The following is a 27585-nucleotide window of genomic DNA, read 5'->3' on the forward strand; positions in this document are numbered from 1 at the left end:
TGCCTGGTCTGATGAGTCTCGATTTCTGCTGCGACATTCGGATGGTAGGGTCAGAATTTGGCGTCAACAACATGAAAGCATGGATCCATCCTGCCTTGTATCGGTAACGGTTCAGGCTGGTGGTGGTGGTGTCATGGTGTGGGGAATATTTTCTTGGCACTCTTTGGGCCCCTTGGTACCAATTGAGCATCGTTGCAACGCCAAAGCCTACCTGAGTATTGTTGCTGACCATGTCCATCCCTTTATGACCACAATGTACCCAACATCTGATGGCTACTTTCAGCAGGATAATGCAATGCCATGTCATAAAGCTGGAATCATCTCAGACTGGTTTCTTGAACATGACAATGAGTTCACTGTACTCCAATGGCCTCCACAGTCACCAGATCTCAATCCAATAGAGCATCTTTGGGATGTGGTGGAACGGGAGATTCGAATCATGGATGTGCAGCCGACAAATCTGCGGCAACTGTGTGATGCCATCATGTGAATATGGACCAAAATCTCTGAGGAATGCTTCCAGCACCTTGTTGAATCTATGCCACGAAGAATTGAGGCAGTTCTGAAGGCAAAAGGGGGTCCAACCCGTTACTAGCATGGTGTACCTAATAAAGTGGCCGGTGAGTGTATATATTAGTATATATTCAATTAGCAATTTTCAACCTGGCCACTATGCCTAATAATAGACTGACACTTGCCAATTCTGTTGGTTTTTTGCAGCAATCACCTCATTTACATCATAGGCAGTATTACAATAGAAGATAACACCTCTACATATAACACCACTGAGCCATCACATGTCACATGTTATCTCCGCCCCCTCCCTGCACTGAGCATGTCTAGAAACCTCTCCCATACACCCCAATGAGTCGACTGCGGACTATTGTTGCCTATGGCCATGTCTATGCTGTAAACCTGATCTCTAAATGCTGCTAACAGAGCAGAGGAGAAGCTCAGGGAAGATGGCCGCCCCCATAATCATGGACAGAACATAGAATAAAAAACGTTCGATTTAGTTGCAATGGATAAATCAAACAAATTGGTGACACATTCCTTTTAAGCTGGCCCTGCACCTTGGATGGGTATTAACTGAACCTGCTGATTTTGATGGGTTCTGTCCACCCTCTAATAGGTATAGGGACCCCCTCCAAAACCCCCCATGTGCAGAATGTGGGTAGAGATAAGCATAGGACCAGAACCTTAATTTTTTGGATATAGGCAACTATCAGAGGGGTCAGGCAGCGGAGTTCTCCCCTCCCCCTCTTCAGGACACATGCATGGCTGTGCCGCACCGAGTGTGCATGTACCTGGGGAACAAGATGGCTGTTGGCAACTATGTACAGTGTATGGCCAATGGATGAAAGTCTAGATAATCTGACAGACAGGAATGTGGTTGTGTGACGCCATGTACCGTACCTCTTGCTGCAGATAATCCAGGGCCTGCTTAATGCGGGAGACAAATTTTTCTGGCGAATGATCTATCTGTTAAAATGAAAAATAAATGAAATCTTTTCAGTCCATTTTTTTCACTCGTGACACATAGAAAATATTGTATTATATTATAGTAGAAGTGGGTAAATAACCGGATATACGGGTATACAATGTCACCATATAAAGCACTGATACAATGTATCGTCTATATACATATATAGTATTATATCATCTGCTCAGTAATATAACATGCGTGACCTGTAGAGACATTGCCCGGGACAGATACTGAGGAGTCTTGGATGATATCTCAAGGAGCACAATGGATATCGGTAATGTGTTTATTGCACATAAAATACATCACAGATAGAGAGAAAGCCGCCATAAATATACAAAAGAAAATATACAATACATTGTGCTACAAGTGGGATAAATCGGATTACAGAGACTGAATTTTCCACAAATTTTGGGTTTGATCATACGTCTGTAATATATTAGGGTGCATTCACACTGAGTAAACGCTAGCTTATTCTGAACGTAAAACACGTTCAGAATAAGCGGCGTCTAAAGCAGCTCCATTCAGTTCTATGGGAGCGGGGATACGAGCGCTTCCCATAGAAATGAATGGGCTGCTTCTTTCACTCCGTGCAGTCCCATTGAAGTGAATGGGGAGTGCCGGCGTATACGGCAAGCTCTGCTCATGCCGGAGCGTACACGCCGGCACTCCCCATTCACTTCAATGGGACTGCACGGAGTGAAAGAAGCAGCCCATTCATTTCTATGGGGAGCGCTCGTATCCCCGCTCCCATAGAAATGAATGGAGCTGCTTTAGACGCCGCTTATTCTGAACGTGTTTTACGTTCAGAATAAGCTAGCGTTTACTCAGTGTGAATTCACCCTTACTCTGTATTATCCTGTATCTGTATTACTATGCTGCTGTAACATGCTGAAATTTCCCCAATGTGGGACTATTAAAGGATTATCTTATCTTATCTTATACTTAACTTTTGGGGGTTGCTACCCATTAATTACTTTTACATTGTGGAGTCTCTTCAGACTCAGCGTATAATAACTGGAGGTCCAGGGAGGTGCAATAAGATAATAAACACTGATACTCACTTTCTACCACTTCTCCTGGGTTTACGACAGAAAACCTGCAGATTTTAATGGTCCAAGTTCTATATAGTTATAGCTGGCTGGCACAGATCTCAGTGCACCAGAGGCCCATGCCAGGGAAGGAATGGTCTCAGTAAATTGGGCCCCCCAGGTCTTTATGGTGTGCCAATGCCATAGATGACTTAATAATACAACATACCGGATTGTTACAGACACCGCATAAGTCATTTCCTCCAATGAATATGGTCAGGAGTTTCCAATCTTCTGTGTAATTAATTTGCTAGACAAGAGGAATACAGTAAAATTATCAGATACAGGAGATATACAAACTGATGGTTTCCCTGCAATGTTGTTCTCATCCCTGGAAGGAAGCCACTTAGAAAATGCCTTTCAGAATGGCCCAAAGCCAAACCGGTTGGGTGATACAGTAGGCCTACATCCTGCTGACTGTTAAAGTGGGCATTTTATGTGGCATAAATGAACCCAGAAGGAAGAATATGTGGCGTGCAGGAATCCTTCATTTATACTCACTTTTAGAAAGTCCATATCTTTCAGTTTTTTTACCAACGATTCGGCCTGTTCAAGCATATGACTGAATAACAAGGGAAGACAATCAAAATAGAAAAGTTAATGGTAGAACAACATTGATTTTCCGATACAATCTTAGGAGTTCATGCACAGGTCATATCTTACCGCAGTATTGTATAATGTAATAGACATGTAACATAAGAATATTTGATGTCCATACAGAAACATCATGGTCTTCTGACTATGCTATAGTCTTGTCCTCCGGTCTGTCACTATCCTGACTCCAGTGAAAGGCTCTCTATATGTATTATGGGAAAATTTATAGTGTAAAGCTGGTCATCACAAATTGCGCTACCTCTCCCATATTGGGCTCACAATCTACATCCCCTAGAAGGATGTCTTTGGAATGTAGAAGGAAACCCACACAAAGACAGGCAGAACATACAAACTCCTTGCAGATGTTGTCCTTGGCAGGATTTGAACCCAGGACTCCAGTGCTGTCCATTTCCTGTTCTTCCACATTGCTGTACTCCGTTCTCTTACACAAAGGGCCAGCGGGTATGTAAAAAAAGTCATCTTCACTGGACAAACTCTGCCTGAGCAATTAGGTTCATAGCCTGCTTGTGTTGCTGCTAAGGTGTTTTTATGTAAGTCTGCTACTATTTTTTGACCACCTGTTGCCAACTGCAGCCTGTTCCTGACTACTGAACCTGTGCTGCGTACTCTCACCTTCTGCCCGTTTTCTCTGCACATGCTCTGCTTGCCCTGACTTAAGACCTGTCATCTGATCTTGCAAGCACGCTGCCAGCCCTGACCTTGGCAGTAGTCATCCTACTCCAATTCTAATCAACCTCTAGGTGCTATGCAAAGTAGTCCATGATCTACTTGGTCTAACACTAGGGCAACTCTAAGACATAGTGATTTGGTGCTTTCCCTGCAGCACTGTCCATATCCCCCACATAGACAATGCCCTTAGGAGTCGCCCAAAACTAAACCTACAAAATAGCCAGGTTTTAAAATGTGGGAAATCAGTTTCCATTATATTTTGTAAGAAGACTAACATGGTAATTCCCCTTTTTGTACATACCGGGCTTTTGCTCCAGGGACGGCACGGTTTAGCTTTGAATTTGGTAAATGATGAGATCCTCTTTTTAAGGAGTAACCTTGTATATTCGGGTTGAACAGCCGGAGGATGTCTGTAATAGATACATTTTTTTTTGCAACGTTGCAAATTTTAACCCCATTAATCTGCTCTATACCCCAAAGAGCTACACATTTTTCATATTATATAACAAAAATTAACATTGTGGCACTATCATGAAAAACAGCACTTTTTGCCCCTTCCTTCTCCCTCTCCATGACAGGTCTCGGCCATCATTTCTTTTGCCGTAGGGAGGAGGGAAACCTGGAAACCTCTACCTCACTTACTAATGCATGCTGGACCCTCCATTCTCTTCAGACCTAACTACATGGTATGTCTTTATGGTAACTTTTTGGTAGTGCACCCAAATATAAAATCCCCCTATGCCAGAAGACTGGCGTAGAGGGATTGATAAATTCGTTCCAGTGTAGACCTTACCCTGTAACAGATAAAGCGGGCATGACGATTACTGTCCATTGTAGGAGAAACACAATTCAATATTGTCCCATCTCGACCCCTTGTCTTTTCTTACGCCCTGTCCCAGCAACCCCAGGTAGGAAACCAGAAGGAAAGATCAGCGAGGGGCAATAAGAAATATCAAATCCACTCAAGTGTGCTCGGATTTTAAGATGTAAAGAACCTTTCTTGATTGTACGTACTTGCCACTGTGGTGACATTACTGAGATCTTCATCCCCACCGATGCTAAAGGAAGGAAGAGGAACAGTCTAAGAAGTAGAGGAGGTATCAGGCATTACATAAGATGACATAGCTTAGAACTGCAAATTATAGGACGGCTTTTTAAGAAACAAATATTCAAAAAAATTTTAAGAAAATCTCACTCCCCCCCCCCCCCTCCCCTCCAAATACTAAACTGAAGCGACTGTAGAAAACTTCTGAGCATTGGCCCCCAGCAACTATCTTTTGGAAGACATTAGGGCACATTGACTCTATCCCTAGCGCTCTCAGAGAGAGATAGTAAACAAGCTCCGCCTCCTTGTCCATCAGCATGGAGAACAGGATCTCCATTCTCACGATTGATGGGGGTCTCAATAGCGAGATCCAATTAGGAAGTTATCCCCTATCTTATCAATAACTTCAAACCTTGGTCTAACCCCTTTAAACTGCACCAGATCTATCAACATGTATAACGCTGGATGATAAATCTGGACTGACGTGATTTCCTTCTTCTTACCTCCAGGATAATCCTCGATACTCAGTCACCACGTCTAAAGGATCCAGGACATATGCACCGGCACCGTTACCTGCCTGTAATAGTAATGGCGGAAAGGGTTAAACAAGTTATTACAGGCTAATGCAATATAAGGCGTAGTCCGGTTATAATATATTTGTTACCTGTTTGTCTCAACATGAAGAATATAGCTGTCTCAGTATACGTCTGTTCTGTATATGGTGGCCAGTGGCTCATATATATGCCTGTGGCTATACTCTGACATATGTTGGAGGTATACAGCAGAGGTATAAATTGGGAATAGGTATATAGTGATGTGAACAGGGTCTTACAATGATGGGAATGCTTCTTTAAGCTATATCAGAGTGTAATATACATAAGAAGGAGCGACACCATAGTCTGGAGTCCTAAGACGTCTGACTTGACTAAAGAAAATTTTACTTAAAAAAACCGCCATAACTTACCGTAATGGAGTCTCCCAGAGCAGCGATCACTTTAAAATCTGCAGGTCTCAGTCTGTGAACTAAAACCAAACTGTGTTACCTTGGTCATATAATAAGACGAGGAACTTCACAACAGCCCCATATAAAGCAGCAGAATAAAACAGACAGATGACATATAAAAACCATCACACCAGAAGAATAGAACCCTACAGGTGACATATAAGATATATATATATATAGGGCACTCGTTGTGAGTAAGGATTTTTTGCAGAGTTTGAAATAATTTTATAATATTTTGTGTTTGTCTTTTTATTTCCTAGCTGTGATTTATTTATCACCATTGGGGTCTTCTGGAAATACAGGCAAATCTCCTGATGTCCGGGTGCTGTGTGATGTGTCGGCCAGGTTTGGTAACTCTAGGTCTCATGTGAGGGCTGGACAGATTTTGGGGTCTGGTTCCTTTAATTATTTTGAGGTCTGGGGTCTATTACTTGGTATCTATTTTGAGGTCTATATTTATTTTGTAGTAAGGAGGTCTGCTATAGGGTCTACGTATATTCTAGGGTCCAGGATGAATATGTATTCTGGGGTCTGTAATTATTCTGGGGTCTATATGTGCACGGGGGTTTGGTCTGGAGTGTATATGCATTCTGGGGTCTAGTCTGTGGTTTGTATGTATTATGCATCTGGGGTATGTATGTATTTTTGGGTCTTTTTTGGGGTGTATATATACTCTAGGGCAGGGGTGCTCACACTTTTTCAGCATGTGAGCTACTTTGTAACATGCCCAAGTCTAAAGATCTACTACCCACTTCTTGTGGGCGGGGCTGGGGCGGACCTGTGGGCGGGGTGGGGCAGGGCATGTGGGCGGGGCATGCAGGTCTGTGGGTGGGGCCGGCACGGAGCGTGAGAGCAGGAGTTAGCGGCGTTCTGTTGCCGCCCAGGGATCCCCGGTGTCTGCTTGTTCACAGCGCAGGCAGAGAGTTATCTCTGGACACTGGCAGTCTGGGGCTGCGGCAGCCCCAGCCTGCTAGTGTCCGTAGATGGCTGTCAGCCTGCACTGTGAACAAGCAGACACCGGGGATCCCTGGCTTCATCCCGCAATCGACCCATACGTCCATTGCGATCGACCAGTAGATCGCGATCGACGTATTGGGCACCCCTGCTCTAGGGTGTATATTCAGTCTGGAATCTTGTCTGGGGGCCATATGTATTCTGAGGTCTGCTCTGCTGTGTGTATATTCTCTCTCTCTCTCTCTCTCTCTCTCTCTCTCCATATATATATATATATATATATATATATATATATATATACTCTGGGTCTATAAACATCCTATCCTACTAATATTATAAATGTGAATGTGAAAGTTTGGATGTTTGTTCCTCAATCACGCAAAAACGGCAGAACAGATTTGGATGAAATTCGGCACATAGATAGATTGTAACCTCGATTAAAATATAGGCTACTTTTTTTTCGGGTAAATTACATGGGTTCATGACAGTTATGAATTTAGTTTCACATACTATATTACACTGCTCTTAGCAGCACCTTATCTCAGCCAGGCCTGTTATCTCTGAGGTGTAAACACACTCAACCCTCAGCGTATAGACACGTTGGCATATTATCTGATCTGCTCCAGTAGCGACAAACATGGGCAAACACATTTAATCCAAATTGGCAGTTTGCCAATTTTTAACATGCCTGGAAAAAGAGAATCTAATTTGTCGTAAAACAACGAGAGCTATGAAGGAGCCAGAAGTCACAGAGTTCTTCTCAAGCGGAGCTGAGGGGGATCATCGACCTCAACAACACGCTCATTATATGGTGTCCCAGCGAGCTGCTGAAATGCCGGAACAATCACAGGCACGGTGTGAGGAACAAGTTCAGCAGTAGGACAGCTTAACAGCTGCCGGAATGCTGAAGCAGGCAAACCATTGATGGCAGCAATTTGCTAAATATAGCCGGATCATCGACGCCAACAACCCGCAGACGAAGTCGCAGGCAGAGGCTAGTATATATATATATATATATATATATACAGTATATATATATATATATATATATATATATATATATATATATATATTCTGGGGTCAATATAGATATAGATAAAGATATAGACAATCTAGGCTTTGTATTCCCTTATGAGTCTCACATATGAGAATTATCTGACAGGAAACTTCTCATCCACAACAACCAATCAGATCACTGCTTTCATTTCTTACACTGCTCTGAAAGAATGAAAGCTGCGTTGTGTTTGGTTGCTGTGAACTACAAGGTCTCATTTTCTATCTCCCATAGCAACCAATCACAGAGCAGTTTTCAATTTACCACGGCAGTTTAAGAAATGAAAGCTGTGATCTGATTGGTTGTTGTGGACAACAGTGCCAGTTTCTGTAGATTTTGGGATTAGGCCTGTCTGCTCCTGAGTTACATTACCTTACAAACACAGCTCAGTGACTCAGTAGCGAGGTGAGAGAATCCTCCCAAGATATGAACCCGTCACCTGGTTTCAGCCCCTAAACTATCATACCCGATTGTTGAGATCTGGTAATCCCAGTTTTTCCCGCAGCACTTTTTACCTGTGCCCGCCATGTGGAGCCTAACAGAGGGGTGGATAGGACTGAGCCTGCCGCTACAGTATAAGGACATGCTGTTGGCTTAGGTGCCCGAAACCTGGTGACGGGTTCCTTAAAAAATACATTATAATATAACATTGGCTGTGATGTTCCTTTAAATGTAATTTACTTATGTAAATAGGTAGTCACAGCTCCGCCCCTTTTCCTTGTATCAGCCGATCGTGATGTCATTGGGTTGCAAAGGAACCTTTACATATAATAGTATAAAATAAGTATAAGGTATCATTCACATCATACACTCACCTGATGTAGGGATTGTGTCTGACGGCGACAGGTTTGTACAAGAGAACTCGGATCCGAATTCCCTCACCTGTAAGAACAAGACGGATAGGTCAGTAGGTGCGATATTAGCATTTCTGGGGGTATAGAGGGGACCTGCTCTACTGTCTCATAAGATTTTCATCTTCTTGTAGATATATCTATAGAAGGGCTTGTTTTTTGCATGACAAGTTGCATTTTTCTATTGTTTTTTGGGGGATGAGCTGCAGTTTCCAGTGGTTCTGGGTTTTACATTTTTTAAACACTTTATGTTAATTCATTTTTTAAAAACATTTTTGATTAATATCCCCAGTATGGGACTTGAACACTAGGGGGCGAGATTGTATGTATAAAATACAGTAATACTTCTTTATTGCAGTGCATTATATAGCTCAAGATAACACTGACTGTCATTTAGACTGTCCCTGGTGACATGTTGGACCCCAAATCGCATGACCGCTACCTGTACCCGGATATAATAGTACATCCGAGTCCGGGAAATGGTTTTAATTGATAATTCCCAGAGGTTCAGAAATAAGAATAATATGGAAGTCTGCAGCGTATTTCAGATCCTCAAATCCTCCTGCACACTGTATATAGGAAAAGCTACTTAAAGGGAGTTGTCACCAGATCCCTGCACATCAGCCTTGCAGATAGATAGGTGAGTGTGAGCTGAATGATACAGTGTTTTCCCCTTATGTATCGCCGCCTCCGTTGCTGAGATATCGCTGTATTTGTTATAATGCAAATGAGCGCTCTGCGACAATGGCGGCTCCATTGACACTGACAAAAAAGGCGATATCTCGGCAAAGGAGACAACGATTCACAAGGGGAAAACACAGTATGATTCAGATGATCCTAACCTATCTATCTGCGGGGCTGGGGGTGTTAGGCCGGAGCCTGGTGACAATTCCTTTAAGCAATGTGGCTATAGTGGAGTTTCCTCTTTCTATTAGTTTATGTACAGTATATAGGACATATATGACGTTACCTCTACTTTATTCTCTGTATCCTGCATCATGTCCTTCAGCCACAGGTACGGACTGTTCTGATGGGTGCTCAAGTAGACGGAGTCCTGTGTATAAACCCCACACGTTACAACGTTTCATCGAGTCAGTCAGGTAAGGTAGCTAAACACAGCAATGGGGGCACTTACTTATCAGGACCTACCTGCTGTGCGCACTGCACCTCATACACCTCCCCATAGTGATGAAGGTTCTTCTTCTCAGAATCCACCTGCAGAGTCCACCATGTTATATGAGTCTCGGCTCTTCATGATATATTGTAGTAATAACTAGATATAATACACTGCAAGGGTTAACAGCCCACGTGTCCTCAGGACAACACTCCCTGACCATCCTGGGGTGGATCAGTCAGTCCTACAGGCCGTGTATAGTCGCAGTCACTATCAATGTCCTCCTCTATACACAGATATTCCCGCGGCTCAGGGTGTGGACATTGATAGGAGCCATAATGGCTGAAACTCTATAAACACACTGACAGGTAGTGTTGTCATAGGGAACAAGACTACAACTATTATACAATGCTTCTGACCCCGATGTACCCCATAAATCCAGATGTGTACCCCAATATTATCCTATAGTCCTCACCATACGCAGCACAGGGTGTAAGGCCACCGTGAAGTCCGGCCTTGTGTCGTATCTCTCCGAGCTTATTAGATTCTCCAGGGCAGACTGGAAAAGAAGAGTCATACATTAGCGCCCCCTGCAGGTCCCCAACAAGACACCCCCGTTCTATTATAATATGTAATATAATATATTATGTCTACACCAGCGGTCTCCAGATACTTGAGGGATGTGTGATAAGAGCGAAGGAACCTGGAGATGTTCTAGAGGAGGCCATTCAGCTACGTGAGGTCACGTCATGCTCCAGATTCAGGAATTCAGTTTTGTTTTGTTATTCTTATAAATGTAGATTGTCATGCCCATATGGCGAACACAATATATATTTTTTTTAAATTTTCCTATCAGTATGTTTTTGTAGAATAGGAGGAAATCCACGCAACATGGGGAGAACATACAAACTCCTTGCAGATGTTGTTCCTGACAGGATTCGAACCCAGAACTCCACATAATTTGTTTTGTCACCCAGAATTATTTTGTAAGACATGATACTTTGTGTGAACCCAGGAATACACGTTGGGATATAAGTATTAACCCATTATTATCTGCTTTAGTTTTCAGGGGTAATTGTGGTGCATCTTATAGAGACAACATCACACAGTAAATGATTTCAGCCCATACGTTGTGTATTTTTGGGTATACAGAATGTATTTTGTGTTACTGTAATATATTTTGTGATTAGAACATTTTTCTTTGCAGTGAATATATGGCGCCCCATAGATTTTTGGCCTCTTTATACCACTGATCTCCATCCTCTGACTCTCCATCTGCAAAACTACAAATCCCAGCATGCCATGGAACGTTTTACAACTGCTGGAGACCCAAGGTAAGCCCTGTGTAGGTTGATGCTACTTGTGGCAAGGGAAGAGCTGGCAGGGCATTTGTGGGATACACCACTAGTGCGGTCAGGCATTGTCCCCATTTACCTCATTGGGGGGTGAGAACCTCTGCTCAGGATCCTCATCTATTAGCCAGGCAGGGGCTACTGGAAAGAGTACAAGGTGGCCCAGGAACTACTTCTGCTAGGACTACTGTATGGGTACTAAGTAAACCCTTTACAATGGTCCCATAGTGCCCCTTAGAGGAACACCCTATAGCCATCAACCTGTAGACTGTAAGGTGCGCGGCCTGCGTCATCTGCTTATTGTCACCACACGAGGTGCAGATATGGCGCCACAATGACAGGTCGGGTGTTTACAGGTTACTAGGATGAGATGTAGACTAGAAGGATACCAGGAGGACTTTGTCTTAAGATGTTGAGATAAAGGTCATTAATATTATCTGCGGCGTCTCCTGACTCATCTCATCCGATTCTGGTGATAATGGCGGAGGAGGTTTTATCTCCACAGGACGGTCCAACTCCGAGATGGAATTCATGATAGACAGGCATTATGTAATGTATTTATGTGATAATCGTGCGCTTATCAGATGGGGTCAGAGAGCAGGATAGGGGGAGTAGTCCTCAGGGTGCGTCAAAGGATCAGACATACATATTACAGAGAACCTTTGGATATGTGGCTTATATTCTACATAACCCAATCATTCAAGTGATCGCGGCGGCTCCTACCCTCCGATGAGTTGGGGTCCTCTGTATGACTGGAGCAGTACTGGGCATGTCTGACCACCGCTCTATTCACTTCTATGGGACTGATGGAGACAATGAAGCCAATGGCCAACGTCTACATCAACTTTTACAAAACTTGTATTGTACTGTATATTGTTGTGGGGGTTCAGTCAAGAATCTGCACTGAAAATCCGCAACAATTCCACCATGTCTGAACATGGCCTTAATGTTTATGCTTAAATTAACTTGTGACCCCAAATATCTTCACCACATTCTGATACTCTGTCACATAACAATCTATCTCACCTGAAAGGAGAAGCGAAACATGGCTTTATTGTAGTCTGAAGGTGTGCGGAAACACTCACAGGACTGCCTGAAATACAACAAAAGTGGAAACCATCAGCAGCCAGGCACCTGGGTATAATAATGATATTTGCAGTCTGGAGCCCCCTCCTGATCTTAAACAGGAAGTCACATCTGAGTGACGGAAAAACATTTTAATAAAAGTGTCTCCCAATGTTCACAATGTGACTTTTATCTCATCAAGCGTTCAATGCCCCCACAGCTCCACCATTGGTGAAATGTGGTATTACCTGGTGACCACCATTGATATCTACCTATAGTTCTCTTTCTACAACCCAACCTGCTTGATCCTTGTTTTCCTCGATATCAGGATTAATATGACGTGCCAGCACAAATCTCCCAGCATGCTCAGCGTTATACTCCGTAAGTGACGCTATAATAACAAGACCATCTATTATAGAGAAGGTGACAGAGATAGAACCTACCGGAGCTCCGCATTTTCAGGATAGGACAGGTAGAGGCCACTGAGCAACGTCAGATCCACCAGACTAATAAATGTTTTTGGGAGCTGAAATGTAAGAAACGGATCAGAAGATGAATCCATGTAATATAAATGTAACATCTGTATAATATCTATCTCCTATCTATCTATCTATCTATCTATCTATCTATCTATCTATCTATCTCCTATCTTTCTATCTATCTATCTATCTATCTATCTATCTATCTATCTATCTATAATAAAGTATAAATAAGAGAAATAAATAGAACCTTTCATATCCATCATATATAGGACGGTGACTGCAAAGAATTTGATTCATAGCCAATTTACTAAAAGAAATAGATTGAAGAATTCCAAAAATTTGTAAAAAGAAAAAAAGAAAAGAAAATGCGATTCCTTATTCTGATGAGTCAATAAAGAAGAATCTCCTTTTTCTGTAAATTTGTAGAGTTCTTCTATAGTATATATATTTATATATATATATATATATATATATATATATATACAGTATATACAGTGAGTATGTGACCATCTGCCACTTACCTCTTCATGTAAGTAGTCTAGCGCTGCAGTCAGGTCTCTTATTGTGTTTTCTGTGTGATCCTCCTACAGGAAAGGAAAGAGTCCATTTATTATTTGTAGGTAGACGGTGCTGATCTTAAAGGAAATGTCCTCTTATAATCAATCCTTTATTTTTAAAGGATTCCATGGTATATTTCTATATACACAGAGCTGCATTTATCTGATACAGAGCTCCAAATCCTCTGCTACATCACAAAATTCTAGTTGTAATGTATGCCGTCAGCTCCTGAGCTCCCCCTTGTGCTAGCTCCAAGTATCTAAAATTTTGTGGTGCATCTCTGTCTAGGCATCAAGTAATTTTGGTAAAACTTTGTTATTTTGTTAAAAGTTCCTTTTTTACCTGAATGCAGAAGCCGCACGGATCTTCAGCGGACACAAATAGTAAGATCATCTTCCAATCATCAACGAAAGACACCGTCTAAGGAGTGGAAAGAGTTAATTGTACAATGTGAAGGCCTTAATATGATATTTTTGCAACATGGGAATACCCCTTTAAGCAAAGAAGAAGGAGGAGGATATGAATAGAGGAAAGAGAAGGAGAGAACAAAAAGAAACAATATCTCATGACAAGAAAGTAAAGAGAAGAAAGAAAATGAAAACAATGAAAAAAGAACATTAAATGAAAAAGAAGAAGTAAGAGATAGAGAAGGAGAAAGAATAACCTGATACAAAGAAGAAGGAGGAGGAACAGAAGGAAAAAGTAGACAACAAGGTTTTAGAAGAAGAAGAAAGATAAGGAGAGGTCAAAAAGAAGGAAGAAAAGGAAAACAACGGAAAAAAAGAACATTAAATGAAGAAGAACAAAGAGCTGAAGGAAACGGAAGATACATAAGAAGTAGAAATATAAAGGAAAAGAGGAAGAAGAGGCAAATAAGCAAGAGAAGAGGAAGGAACACCTGCAAGAAAAGGGAGTAGGTGAAGACTCATGAAAACCTTAAAGGGGTATTCCCATGTACATAGTTATTTTTAAATTTGTAGAGAATTAGAAGTTAAACATTTTTTCAAATATAAGTAATTAGACATTTTGCAGAGTTTTTATGATCTTCTCTAAATATCTTGTGGTCACAGTCTGTTGTCTTGATTGGTTACCAGTGGATATGACCATGAATGCAGGAACTTTCTAAGGTCAGAAAATCAGCCATGATGTCTTTATTGTGGCCGGGATATCTCCTGATACATGACGTGTCCCTGTCTGATAACCCGGCTACAATAAGAAAATCATGGCGGGGTTCCTGACAAGTCCCAGACCATAGAAAGGTTCTGCATTGGTGGTCGTAACCATTGGCAACCGATCAAGACAACAGACTGTCAACACTGATAAAGTTAGAGAAAATCTTTAAAACTCTGCAGAATTTTTAATTACTTATATTTGCAAAAATGTTTCACTTTTAATTATCTACAAATATAGATAGGATTATATTCATGGGAATACCCCTTTAAAATAAGGTAGAATCAGAAGGAGAGTAAACATAAGATAGGCAAGAAGGAAAGAGAAGAAGACAAGCAAAAGAGAAGGCAGAATAAGGAGTGAAAGGAAATGAACAAGGAGAGGAGGAAGGGAAGAAGCAACATTAAATGAAGGGAAAGAGAGAGAGAGAGGAAAGAAAATAGACAAGTAGAGGAAGACACAGAATAATCTGAGACAAAGGAGAAGGAAAGACAAAAACTAAAGAGAAGGTGTAAAATGTATAAGAATAAAGAAGGGGAGAAGAAAGGAAGGTGGATGATAATAAAGAAGGCAAGACTAAATTATGAAGGAGAAAAAAATGAAGACAAAAGAGAAGATGAAAAGATGAGCAAGAAGAAGTAACGGGAAGGGGAAAAGAAGACAAGTGAAAATAAAAGGGAAGAAGATAGAAGGGGAGGAGGACATATTATGCATTATAGGGGTTGTCCCATCACAAACATCGTATCTATACTGCTAGTTTATGTGGATATAAGACTTTTCCTAAATACATTGCTTTATCACAACTGCTTTGTTTGGCCGCTATCTTAATTTATTCACTTCATTGTTGACATTGGCCCTTGGGATTGTCTGCTCATTTGTCAAGTGAGGTAGCTGCCTGCTCTCAGGGGGGAGGGAGGGGCTGACAAGCAACGGAGCTCCTCATATAGGGGAGGGGGAGGTGAGAGCTCCGGGATTACTGTGCTGTCTATCTTCAGCTTTTCCACTTATCAGCTGGTTTAATTGAATTTGGCTGATAAGGGCTGAGATAAGGAGTCTGTTACCTCTGTATGTAATGCAAACTGACTCAAATCCAGCTCTGCTACATCAGTTTCCACATCAGCGTCATAGTGGGGATCATAGCAGATAGCAGAGCGTGAATCCCCGACCACCAATGTGCGAGAAATCCAGGAAGTGACGAGAGTACAGAGCCAACAGTTAGGGGAATACCCCTTTAACTTCTCACTTTATAGGTGAAGCTGTTTTAGTGAAGTCTACAAGATGGCGGAAATGTCGCCTTTGCTGTATACTGAGGACTAATGCCCTGATGTTCGGTGCAGTGACATATTTACTGGTTGTGGTGGAAACATGTGTTGCACAATTGTCCTAAAATGATTCTGTGGGACACACTGATACTCCTGGAGTTGATTTTTAATATAATCTATCCATAGAACTTTAAGCTTCTGTTCACACTACAGTTCAGAGGTTCTCTTATATCCAGGTTGCAGCACTTTTCTTGCCGTCACACTTATGGAAACCCCCATAGAGCCCCAGTATAACCCATTAAAGTCAATGAAGTCCAGTGGTGAATTGGTCATACAACAAACCTATGGCAGCTTTCCTTATATACAGACACTATAACCGTAGTGTGAACATGGCTGAAATCTCCATCTTTGCTCAGTCCCATTAAAACAATGTGAATGAAATCTCCTGGACTTACTGCACTTTTCTTGAGACTTTCCACCAGATTCTTGGCATCATCCAGCAGGTTCCTACAACACAGATATCCATGTATGTTGTATATAACAGAGACATCCTAATAATAGTAATAGTCTCTCCTTACTACTTACCCCTGGGGGGCCGGGGAAACCTTGGATACTGAAGGAGGAAACCTCTGTCCTACAACTAGAATATAGAGATATAATACAACATGGTGTAATGATATTATATACAAAGACCCTCGTGTATTAGCCCGCTGTGATATTGCTAGTGTAAGGGCGGACACATCTGTAGCGCCCCCATATAACACCCCCACACCCTATAGGACATGAAGTGATGGGACTTACACAATCCGGTGACCTGGCTGGCTTTCAGGAGCGTCTCTTCCAAGCTGCTCACAAACACAATAGTAATAAGGAAGGATCAGTTGGTGATGTGCCCATCGGTTATTATAAGATAATCTGGATGACATCATCAGATAACGGCCTCAATTCTTAGATTTTGCTTTTATGATCACATGTGATACGATAAGACAATTCTGATCAGATCTGAGATTTGACTACAGTTCATGAACCTACCGTGTGGCAAGATGGACGTTGTGATCATCTGTATCAGATTTCTATGGAGTAGAGGAGAGGTTATAAAGTTATTACAGTCACTACGTGGAGGTAACAAAAAGTTAGATTGTATTATATCTGCGTTTGGGTTTCTGTTCAGGGAGTCCATTTGGGGACCCCCTGAATAGAAACCTATCTGCATTGAAAAGCGGTTACCTAAAAAAAAACGCAGACCCCATAGACTATAATGGGGTCTGTGTGGTGTCCGCTCGAAACATACGGAGAGAAAAGTCCTGCACACAGCGCCTCATATCTCTGCTCCCAGGACCTCTCTGAGTGTGACATAGATGGAGGGATATTCGCTGGATGTGACAGGTTACTTAATATATGAAATGATGGATTTATTTTTTTTTACATTTTTGAAAAAAAACTACATTGACTTACAATTTTTAATCTTTGAAGGGTTGAAATCACTTTGATGTCTGAAGGTGTCAACGAATGAGCTGAAACACAAGGAGAACGTCAGACGTCTGGGCGAGAAGCTGAAGTAACGGGGTGAGCTCTAATAGGCATATGGGGGGGGGGGTCTGAGGAATCAATGAGATAGACAGAGGGGGGAACCATGATAATCGTCCCCGCTCACAGACCCCTCCCCCTGACAATGACAACTTCTTGTGGTTAAGTATCAGAGACTGAAGACCCCCCAATTATAGTATATAGCTGGAGACCCCCGAGGGGCGCTCACCTGATATGTCTTTCAGGGCAGGTTCTCCGTGTGTGTTAGTATTACAAGGTAAAAGGTATCTCTGTGGAAGATAATGGGTTAAATGAGGCGGCATTAATATCAGGATATATCAGCCACGCGGCCTCCGAACCATCACCGACCGGTATTTCAGGATTGAAATGAGGTTTATTGTACTAACAGAAAATGTGCAATATGCATTAAACCAAAATTTGACCGGTGCAAAAGTATGGGCACCTCAACAGAAAAGTGACATTAATATTTAGTACATCCTCCTTTTGCAAAGATAACAGCCTCTAGTCGCTTCCTGTAGCTTTTAATCAGTTCCTGGATCCTGGATAAAGGTATTTTGGACAAACAATTCAAGTTCAGTTAAGTTAGATGGTCGCCGAGCATGGACAGCCCGCTTCAAATCATCCCACAGATGTTCAATGATATTCAGGTCTGGGGACTGGGATGGCCATTCCAGAACATTGTAATTGTTCCTCTGCATGAATGCCTGAGGATTTGGAGCGGTGTTTTGGATCATTGTCTTGCTGAAATATCCATCCCCGGCGTAACTTCAACTTCGTCACTGATTCTTGAACATTATTCTCAAGAATCTGCTGATACTGAGTGGAATCCATGCGACTCTCAACTTTAACAAGATTCCCGATGCCGGCATTGGCCACACAGCCCCAAAGCATGATGGAACCTCAATAAAATTTTACAGTGGGTAGCATGTGTTTTTCTTGGAATGCTGTTTCTTTTTGGACGCCATGCATAACGCCTTTTTTTATAACCAAACAACTCAATTTTTGTTTCCAAAATGAAGCTGCCTTGTCCAAATGTGCTTTTTCATACCTCAGGCAACTCTATTTGTGGCGTACGTGCAGAAACGGCTTCTTTCTCATCACTCTCCCATACAGCTTCTATTTGTGCAAAGTGCGCTGTATTGTTGACCGATGCACAGTGACACCATCTGCAGCAAGATGATGCTGCAGCTCTTTGGAGGTGGTCTGTGGATTGTCCTTGACTCTTCTCACCATTCTTCTTCTCTGCCTTTCTGATATTTTTCTTGGCCTGCCACTTCTGGGCTTAACTGTCCCTGTGGTCTTCCATTTCCTTACTATGTTCCTCACAGTGGAAACTGACAGGTTAAATCTCTGAGACAACTTTTTGTATCCTTCCCCTGAACAACTATGTTGAACAATCTTTGTTTTCAGATCATTTGAGAGTTGTTTTGAGTAGCCCATGATGCCACTCTTCAGAGGAGATTCAAATAGGAGAACAACTTGCAATTGGCCACCTTAAATACCTTTTCTTATGATTGGATACATCTGGCTATGAAGTTCAAAGCTCACTGAGGTTACAAAACCAATTTTGTGCTTCAGTAAGTCAGTAAAAAGTAGTTAGGGGAATTCAAATCAATAAAATGATAAGGGTGCCCATACTTTTGCACCGGTCAAATTTTGGTTTAATGCATATTGCACATTTTCTGTTAGTACAATAAACCTCATTTCAATCCTGAAATATTACTGTGTCCATCAGTTATTAGATATATCAAACTGAAATGGCTACTGCAAACACCAAAATATTTAGAACTAAAAATGATTAAGATTAATAGGGGTGCCCAAACTTTTTCATAGGACTGTACATTGCTCATAAGACAGTACCACACATAATAGGCTTAGATACACTGCTCATAAGACAGTATCACACATCATAGGCTTAGATACACTGCACATAAGACAGTATCACACATGATAGGCTTAGATACACTGCTCATAAGACAGTATCACACATGATAGGCTTAGATACACTGCTCATAAGACAGTATCACACATGATAGGCTTAGATACACTGCTCATAAGACAGTATCACACATGATAGGCTTAGATACACTCGTACAATGACAGTATCTTACATTATAAACATGTCTATGCTGTTCAGCAGACAGTATCACAGATGGAAAGCTTAGATACACTGGATAAGACAGTATCATACGATGGGCTTAGATACATCCCCTAATCTACACACTTAGTTTGCTCTCTTACCGGGGTTCTTGCCTTCTCCATCTTTATTGCTGGGTTTCCTAAAATAAGGAAGAGTAGGAGAACGAGGTCAGTAAATAATTGATATATATATGTGCTGTGGACTCTATATATACTGTATTCAGTCTCTCTGGTTAGGACAGGGGTGTAACTATAGGTGGTGCAGTCACTGGGCCCCAAACATCTCCAGTCCCATAAAATATACCGCTATTATAAATGGCACAAGGTTGGCGCCCCGGTACAGATTTTGCATTGGGGCCCAGTAGCTTCTGGTTAGGCCTCTGCTCAGTGGAGAAGATTCTGCTTCAGATTCTCCCATCATTGGTCTCTGGACAGGGAGTAGCTGTCTGTGTCCTACTGTCCGCCATGTCACCTCTCATGGGGCGGCTTTATCTGTCACCCAGGTCGTTCAGTCCTCCCTGGCAGTCACTTATATCTCGCATACGGCTTATCAATGTGAATATAAAAAATTCAATACATAGATAGATAGATACGATAGATAGATACGATAGATAGATAGATAGATAGATAGATAGATAGATAGATAGATGGATAGATACGATAGATAGATAGATACGATAGATAGATAGATAGATGATAGATAGATAGATACGAAAGATAGATAGATACAGTAGATAGATAGAAGAACCTGCTCCTAAGGGATTATACAGATTGCATAGTCATTGGTTCCAATACACATGTACATGTTTTGGGGATTATTTAACAATGGGCCTAGGGACAATTGCCAAAAAATCCCTGAGAATAGCTGCCCCTGCAAAATCCTAAATGTACAGCGATGGGGAGTGAGTGACTCCTCGGACTATACACCCTTTTATATGGCAGTCAGACCTTTAGGACCCGTTGGTCCAGATTTACTAATGGTTACACAGTGTAAATTTTTAACTGCTATTTTGTTGTATTTTTGTTACATTGTGGCCCATTTCAGCCACACCCATTTTGAACTTCCAATCCAGAGCCCCAACTCGGAGACCTACAACTGAAAAGGACTTTGGGCGGAGCCTATTGAAGGAAGTTCTATCTGTCCCTCCTGGCCAATCACAGTGCAGCTCCAGGTTAGGAGTTGTACAAGAGGAGTCTTAAGAGCCCACAATCTTTAACCCTTTATAGGCCACCTCTGATGTGCAGGTATAAACGTATGTGACAAGTATATTCCCCGGAGCACTTGCCCCATATCAGCCAATCACATTGCTCCCTTTATGTTCTAAATTCTGCGGTATGATCTGACTATGGGCGACGACCAGAAGACGTCCGGGGTTACTTCAGGTGATTGGAGTCACTTTTATCTCTTCTCCTTGCGGCTAATAAAGTCTTCAGTGGAATTAATGCCGTGATGTTTCTTATTAGTGATGGCGGAGATGAGACGCGGCGGCCAAACAAGCCGGTGGCATTAATGAGTTAATGATCTTAGACACTGCACTGATTTCCTGGACTCTGAGAATTTCTGGAAGGAGCCCAAGTTTAATAAGTGACAGGTTTCTACAGCCGGAAACAGCAGTGACATGGTGGAAATACAGATTTCCAGAGAATTGTTACAGGTTGGGGCAATTACCAGGCTCAGATAACAGGTTTTGGCTCATTATGCGCCCCCTCCTAAGTATGTATGGGGTTCCTACCCAATGATAATCTCACTAGGGTAACCATGTGTCACCTACATGAAAATCTCCATCATTTTTAGTAGTACTTTGTGCTATTAAAAAAAAATAAAGCAAAAAATGTATTTCTAAATGTATCTGAAAAAATATGCAAAAATAATAATAACACAAAAACTAAAGCCCAATGTTTCACCAAAAAAAATAATAAAATAAATCATTTGAATACCCCCCCCACTACCCCAAAAAAGTTGTAGCCTTCAAAAAGACATGCACCAAAAAAAAAATCTGTCCAGTCATGGATCAAGGTCTGTTCATGAAGATATTAAAGACCTTTAGGGTGCCCGCTTACTTCATAGCTATTTTGGAAGTCCTATCTTGTGCTGAGTAGTCCAGAACCTTAAAAAAACGGAGATTTGCAGGAAAATGGGGTCAATGATCGGTCTCAGCGATTATGTTGCATTTTCGCTTCCAACCCGGCAAGTCCCAGCATGAGAGGGAACAAGGACTCCAACTGGGCTCCTGGATGTCCTGTCATTTCTGCAGAACCCTGCAACAATTGTATCCAATCTACACAATGTCCTGTGAGCTAAGGCCTGGTTCACATCTGCGTTCGGTATTCCGTTTGGGGAATCCGCTTGGGGACCCCTCGAATGGAAACCTATACGCATTAAAAAGCGGTTAACTAAGAAACCACATGGACCCCATAGACTATAATGGGGTCCATGTAGTTTCCACACGAAACATGCAGCGAGAAAAGTGCTGAACCGGGCCTAAGAACAAATGTCTTATTCACAGACTGCAAGCAGAGGTCTTGAAAATCATGAGAAACTGAAGCAGAATTTTGCAGCGTGTTTTATGATGTTTACATGAACTAGAAATCCATATTCCGTGAGAAGTAATAAAGATCTTCGTACAGACTTGTGGTCCTGGATTACCTGCCTGAACCCTTCATATGTCAATCTCCAGAATATTTCTTACTCTTATCTGACGTACAAGACAAGGACACTTTACAGCCTCACAGATTAGATGTAGAGCCGGTCCAGCGATTATGGACGCCAGAAGGAATAGATCGATCTTACAATACAAGTGTGGCCGAGATACTATGGAGGAGACCTGGTACCTGCCAGTCATCACCATATTGCTTATACAGCTGATAGAACATATAGACTTATTATACTTATGTCTATGCCTCTCTTACATAGTGGATCGCCCTCTAGAGGGGTGTCCCGAGTAGGTGACCCTAATCTATGATGTCTATGGACAGGGGCTGGATAGTCTGCAGTCATTATTGGGGTAGTTATAGCATGTACAGAAGTAGCAGTCACCCCAGGGCCCTGGAGCAGAGGAGGCCCCTCTACCACAGAAGACATCAGTGATGTAAATGGCACATGGTAGGTGGGGGGCTTGGTGCAGATTTTGCATTGAAGTTCAGGAGCTTCAGATTACATTTCAGGTCTGTGACCTATGACCATCACTAATGAATAAAATAAAGGGTGCTGCTCCGAGCATCATTGACCCTTCATCTTCTGAGTTGGTAGAATCTGGGAACAGATGTAGACAACAGATGGACAGAAGATTTTCACCATACTTGAAGAGCGAGACGTCTCCAAGTAAGAAGATGAATGAGACAATTCACAGGACACAGTCCCCATCAATGTCATCTTTGGACATGTTTATAGGTGAACCTTAACAATGTTATTAAGTGGAAATGGGCTAAACCAGAAGAAGGCGAAGCAAATCCCTAGTTAAAGGAGTTGTCTTAAAAAAGGGGATCCTGACAATTAGTGGAGCATTACATGGTACAAGAACCCAAAGAACCCCTTACCTTATATCAGATTGGTTCCATCTAATAACCTTCACATTGGTCAAGTTACTATTTATTCCTCAATGTTTCGTTACAGTAAAATTCCAGTTGTCCAATGAATCCAGTATGTGTCTCAATGCCGAAGTAGATGGATTGGACCAGCTAATATCAGAATGCACTGGATTATAAGACGTCCTTCCAATAGTTCACAAATCTCTTGGTTAAACAACACGATTGTCCGATGAATGTTGGAGTCTTTTGGATGAGTGAGTCTACCAAGAACAACCTTTGGGTAGCAGATTGGACGGACTGGGAAACTTTTAGGTATGCTCATTGGTGGACTGGGTAGCTTTAAAAAGTCTACAGACCCCCTTCACCCATCTGTGGAACTTATTGGACGAGTAGGTGACAGTAAGTTATGAACAGTCCCATTAGTCCTGGACTTAAGGTGGTCATACACCAACAATAGAACATTTGGGCAACAACAATTCCTTCCAACACACATGCATACAAGTTTGGCCAAGTACATGTGTTCTGAATGTGATGGCAGCCTATATCCTCCAAGAACAAAAGGATCAGGTATTGTAATTCAACCCGGAAACCCCCATACATGTAAGATACTTGACCAGTGATGTATATAGTGGCCTCAGCCCCAAGAACTACGAGCATCTAAGACGTTTTATGTAGACGAGTACCAATGTCAACCAATATCCCATCCATTATAGTATATCCAATACTATACAATATAATCTATATTTACCCAGAAGACTCGAGCCCACAATATACTGTATCAGTTACCTTAAAACCTCTCAGTACAATTGAAGAAACATAAATATCAACTATTGACAGAAATCAATGAAGATAATGTTGAAAAAATAGATAACAATGGACGTTATCAACCCTCCATTACTTACCGTCCACGTGAATCAACAAGAGTGCAAATAAGAAGCACAACGCTCCACCTAGGTGGACCCCCATGCCTGGACCTTCTCTGGGGCTTCTCCGAATCGAGGTCACTACCTTATGTATATAACGGAGAAGAACGTTTCCTACATCTCCGGCTGCTTTTATACCCCTAGCAAGGGACTGATAACCAGGCAACCATAAATCGTGTTATCATCTTCACCTTTGAGAGCTCGAGCCCGGCCTCGTGCACAATAAAAAGTCATCATGAGCGCAAACATTTCAATGCCACACTTGTAAAATCTTATCTGACACGATGAGTCCCCCAGGAATGACTGTCACTGTATCTTAGAACAATGTATGGCGAGGAGCCCGACCCCTACGGGGCGAAGACTCTTTACAATCCAAAGGAAAGGCACAGTCTGCTTCCATCTTAACTTCATAAGTATTCAGCAAACAGCAAGTGTCACAAACATCACATCAAACCTTCCTACGTTCCATCGGAGCACATTACATATAAGCCAAATGGTCAGATCAAACCCCCCCCCCCCTATAATGGGCCTGAGAGGTCCAGCAGAATCAGCCCCATTTTGAGGTGACTTTGGAGCCAACCACTTGTCACCGGGGTCTTGTCAAACTCTGGGTGACCGGAATCTTCCTCTTGGCAGCTGCTCCGATGTAGCATTATATCATTCTAGCCGTGGGCCGCACACATGCACCATATATTAAAAAGACAGCACATACTAATCACCCCGGACTACGGCCAATGCCTGGGTCCTGTTAAAACACAGTTTTCCCTCCACGCGCCCTCTATGTTATTGTCCGAAACACTCTATACTTCTATTATATACATTACACAGTCTCCTATTTGTTTCCGAACAAACACCATCTTGGTTTTTAGATTGTTTTTTCTCTATGCTCTGTAATCAATCCTATCATGCCACAACACAGCATCACATGGGCAGCTAGAGACAGAACCATCCTTACCTGGTGGGGACAGTGTACTTACCCTTCTGTTTATAGTCTCCTACATAAGCTAAGACTATATGTGCACAGCCATTATCATCTCCTCTACTATAACTGTGTGACCGGCGCCTGTCTAATCATCATCAGTGACTGTGATAGGAGATTGTGTCCAGCCTGCGGAGAGTCATACAGGAGTTGAGCTGGCCACTTTTGTAGAGATGTGGGGTATCTTATTCTATGTAGGTCAGAACATAATCACATGGCCCAACTGAGAGATAGCCAGTAATAACTAAATAATTATATATATTAGGGGAATAAGTACGTAATGAAACACACGGATGGCGCCATTTTGGGGTAGATTGATGGGCCCCAGGAGTGGGCTGGAAATACATTAGTATAACAGCCGGGGGTTAATTGAATTCTCCCAGATTTGTCATTATAAAACGTCTGTTATAGGTTATGCCAGGCAGCTTGTAGTAAATGTATAGAGATTTTACAATGCATTAGCATCACCCTGCACTGTATTAGTGATCAGATCATTTGGGTTTTGAGACCTCTAGGGATGGGGGTCTAAAATAAAATAAAATAAAATAAAATTCTAAAATAAATAAATCAGCAAATTGCTATGAATAAAAAGTACATCTGGCTCCACAAAAAAAGACGCCTTATGCATCCCCATACATGGAAATACAGTTAGTTATGGGTGTCAGAATATATTGACTCCAAGAAAATTTCATTTGTAAAGTTTTGGATTTTTTTAAAACGTAAAAAAACTATATAAATTTAATATCGCCATAATTGCCCCAACCCATAGAATACAAGCAACATGTCATTATGGCTGCAGAGTGAAATGAAGCCCATAAGAAAGTCGCGCAAATGCAGTTTTTCTCCAATTCCACCCCATTCCGAATTTTTGTTCCAGCTTCCCAATACAGTGTACAGAATACTAAATGGTGCCATTACAAAGTACAATTTGTTTTCCCAAAATTAAACCCTGATACCAAAAAAAATAAACAGTTATGGCATTTGGAAGACATAGAGTCAAAAAACAAAAGTCAAAAAAACTGTGGCAGGAAAGGGTTAAGGATTCCTCCTCTATCAACCTGTACCTGAGCAATAAGGTCTTGTTGTGTCTGCAAAATGTTTTCATTCCTCTACTGTTTGCTATCATCCCGGCTTGTGTCCTTTACCACATCTTCTTGTCTGCTGACCGTCCTGACCTCCGGCTATGTACCACTCATGATCAAACTTTGGCTGTGCTCCAGTTGACTATGACTTCTGCCCACTTCCTTGGTACCAACACTAGGTGACCTCTGCCTGTAGCATAGACTACTCTGGGCATAGCAACTTGGAGATTTCCTTTCCCCTTCATGCTGAATCCATACCTTACAAGTAAATTTTGCAGTCTGGAGAAGTTGTCATGGTGGTCTGGGCTGGATTGAAAAAATGAGGAACAAGAACATCTCTAGTCGGAGACGTCACCCATGAGTCACAAGATTTATACAGTAGAGTGCTAGTTGGTCCCAATATAGTCATCAAGGTGTTTCCATTCTCATTTGTTGATAGGATGTTCCCTACACATTTGTTTATAGCTACAACATGGCAGGGAGATGGTGGGAGAAGGTGCCAGGGCTACCTAATGTTATGGTGACTTAGCATGCTTTGCAAAACCATAGATTGCCTTCCTTGCTGATTATATGAGTCCACACGAGACCTCATACAGTCCCAAAAATCTGCCGATATGATTCATGGTCAACACAAAGTGCAGCGTCATGTCATTGCACAGGAGAAAGTTGACATCTTGGAAATCAAGGGAATGATCTTCTGATTGTTGTTCTACCTTAAGAAAACATTTGGCTATCAATTGTCTCTTATCTTTTCACCTTTGAGTGAAGCAGAAATTATATTATATACCATAAAAAGTCATAAGAAACAATAAACATTACAAACAAATCACTGCGGGGACTAATCCCCTCCCCCCCTCAATGTGCACATGGCCCTAGATTGAATCCCTCCATGCAAATTCAACTGTTATAGGACAACGTCAGTTTTTTTGGCTGTAGCCATCGTGGGATGGTGACCACCTTCAAAGACATTAGATAGTCCTGTTTGATTCCCATGTCTAATAATTTTCAGCAGAGATGAGTGGAACTGGTTTCTTAAGAAGCCCAATTCATTATAAATTTTCCAAAAATTTTGGGTTTGGCTGAACCCAAGATATTATTATACTCTGAGGTCTGAAGAGATGTTTTTAGAATAAGCAGAGACCCAGGGGAGGTGCAGACAATATAGAAACCATGGATACTTACCTCTCCTCACCTCTCCTTAGAGTCTGGTCTTCATCTGAAGGCTCTTTTGGTTGCTCAAACATCACGCACTCCAGGGTCACCATTGGGATCCTGATGTCGGACTACCCAATATGATTGGGCCTCATCGGTGATCCCAGGACACTTGATATTGGAAAAAATGTATTAAAAGGCTGGACGAGACAACGGGTGAAGTCCGGACACTCAGAAGAGGTGAGGAAATGTGAGTACCAGGGGAAGTACAGACAAAATAACAAAAAAATATTGATACCTCTCCTGGGTATCTGGTCTTTATTCGACCAGTCTTTACCCATGAGCTCTTGTGACTATTGTCCCATGTCACGCTAGCACTCCCCACATGATTGCTGTGGCCCAATCACAGTCCTCAGAGGTGACCCTGGGGCATCTGATGTCAGAGAAGACAATATAAAAAACTAGA

At 41.9% G+C, this 27585-nt stretch overlaps 1 protein-coding gene across 1 annotated transcript in view; it reads right to left on the minus strand.

Moving 5' to 3' along the window:
* The window catches only part of PLB1 (phospholipase B1), a 62497-nt gene extending 35265 nt beyond the window's left edge, over window positions 1-27232 (minus strand). Inside the window, exons 1-22 of the mRNA XM_075269492.1 lie at window positions 27150-27232; window positions 19558-19595; window positions 17224-17282; window positions 16801-16841; window positions 16570-16613; window positions 16354-16408; window positions 16224-16275; window positions 13679-13756; window positions 13300-13362; window positions 12740-12822; window positions 12258-12324; window positions 10355-10438; window positions 9915-9980; window positions 9736-9819; window positions 8730-8796; window positions 5868-5926; window positions 5407-5480; window positions 4873-4916; window positions 4160-4268; window positions 3076-3136; window positions 2740-2824; window positions 1417-1478 (exon numbers count right to left, since the gene is read on the minus strand). Coding sequence (XP_075125593.1) covers window positions 1417-1478; window positions 2740-2824; window positions 3076-3136; window positions 4160-4268; window positions 4873-4916; window positions 5407-5480; window positions 5868-5926; window positions 8730-8796; window positions 9736-9819; window positions 9915-9980; window positions 10355-10438; window positions 12258-12324; window positions 12740-12822; window positions 13300-13362; window positions 13679-13756; window positions 16224-16275; window positions 16354-16408; window positions 16570-16613; window positions 16801-16841; window positions 17224-17282; window positions 19558-19595; window positions 27150-27232 — 1458 coding nt within the window. The remainder of the gene's footprint in view (window positions 1-1416; window positions 1479-2739; window positions 2825-3075; window positions 3137-4159; window positions 4269-4872; window positions 4917-5406; window positions 5481-5867; window positions 5927-8729; window positions 8797-9735; window positions 9820-9914; window positions 9981-10354; window positions 10439-12257; window positions 12325-12739; window positions 12823-13299; window positions 13363-13678; window positions 13757-16223; window positions 16276-16353; window positions 16409-16569; window positions 16614-16800; window positions 16842-17223; window positions 17283-19557; window positions 19596-27149) is intronic.
* Between the last annotated feature and the right edge of the window lie 353 nt (window positions 27233-27585).

Source organism: Leptodactylus fuscus, chromosome 3, assembly GCF_031893055.1.
Source record: "Leptodactylus fuscus isolate aLepFus1 chromosome 3, aLepFus1.hap2, whole genome shotgun sequence".
NCBI lineage: Eukaryota > Metazoa > Chordata > Amphibia > Anura > Leptodactylidae > Leptodactylus > Leptodactylus fuscus.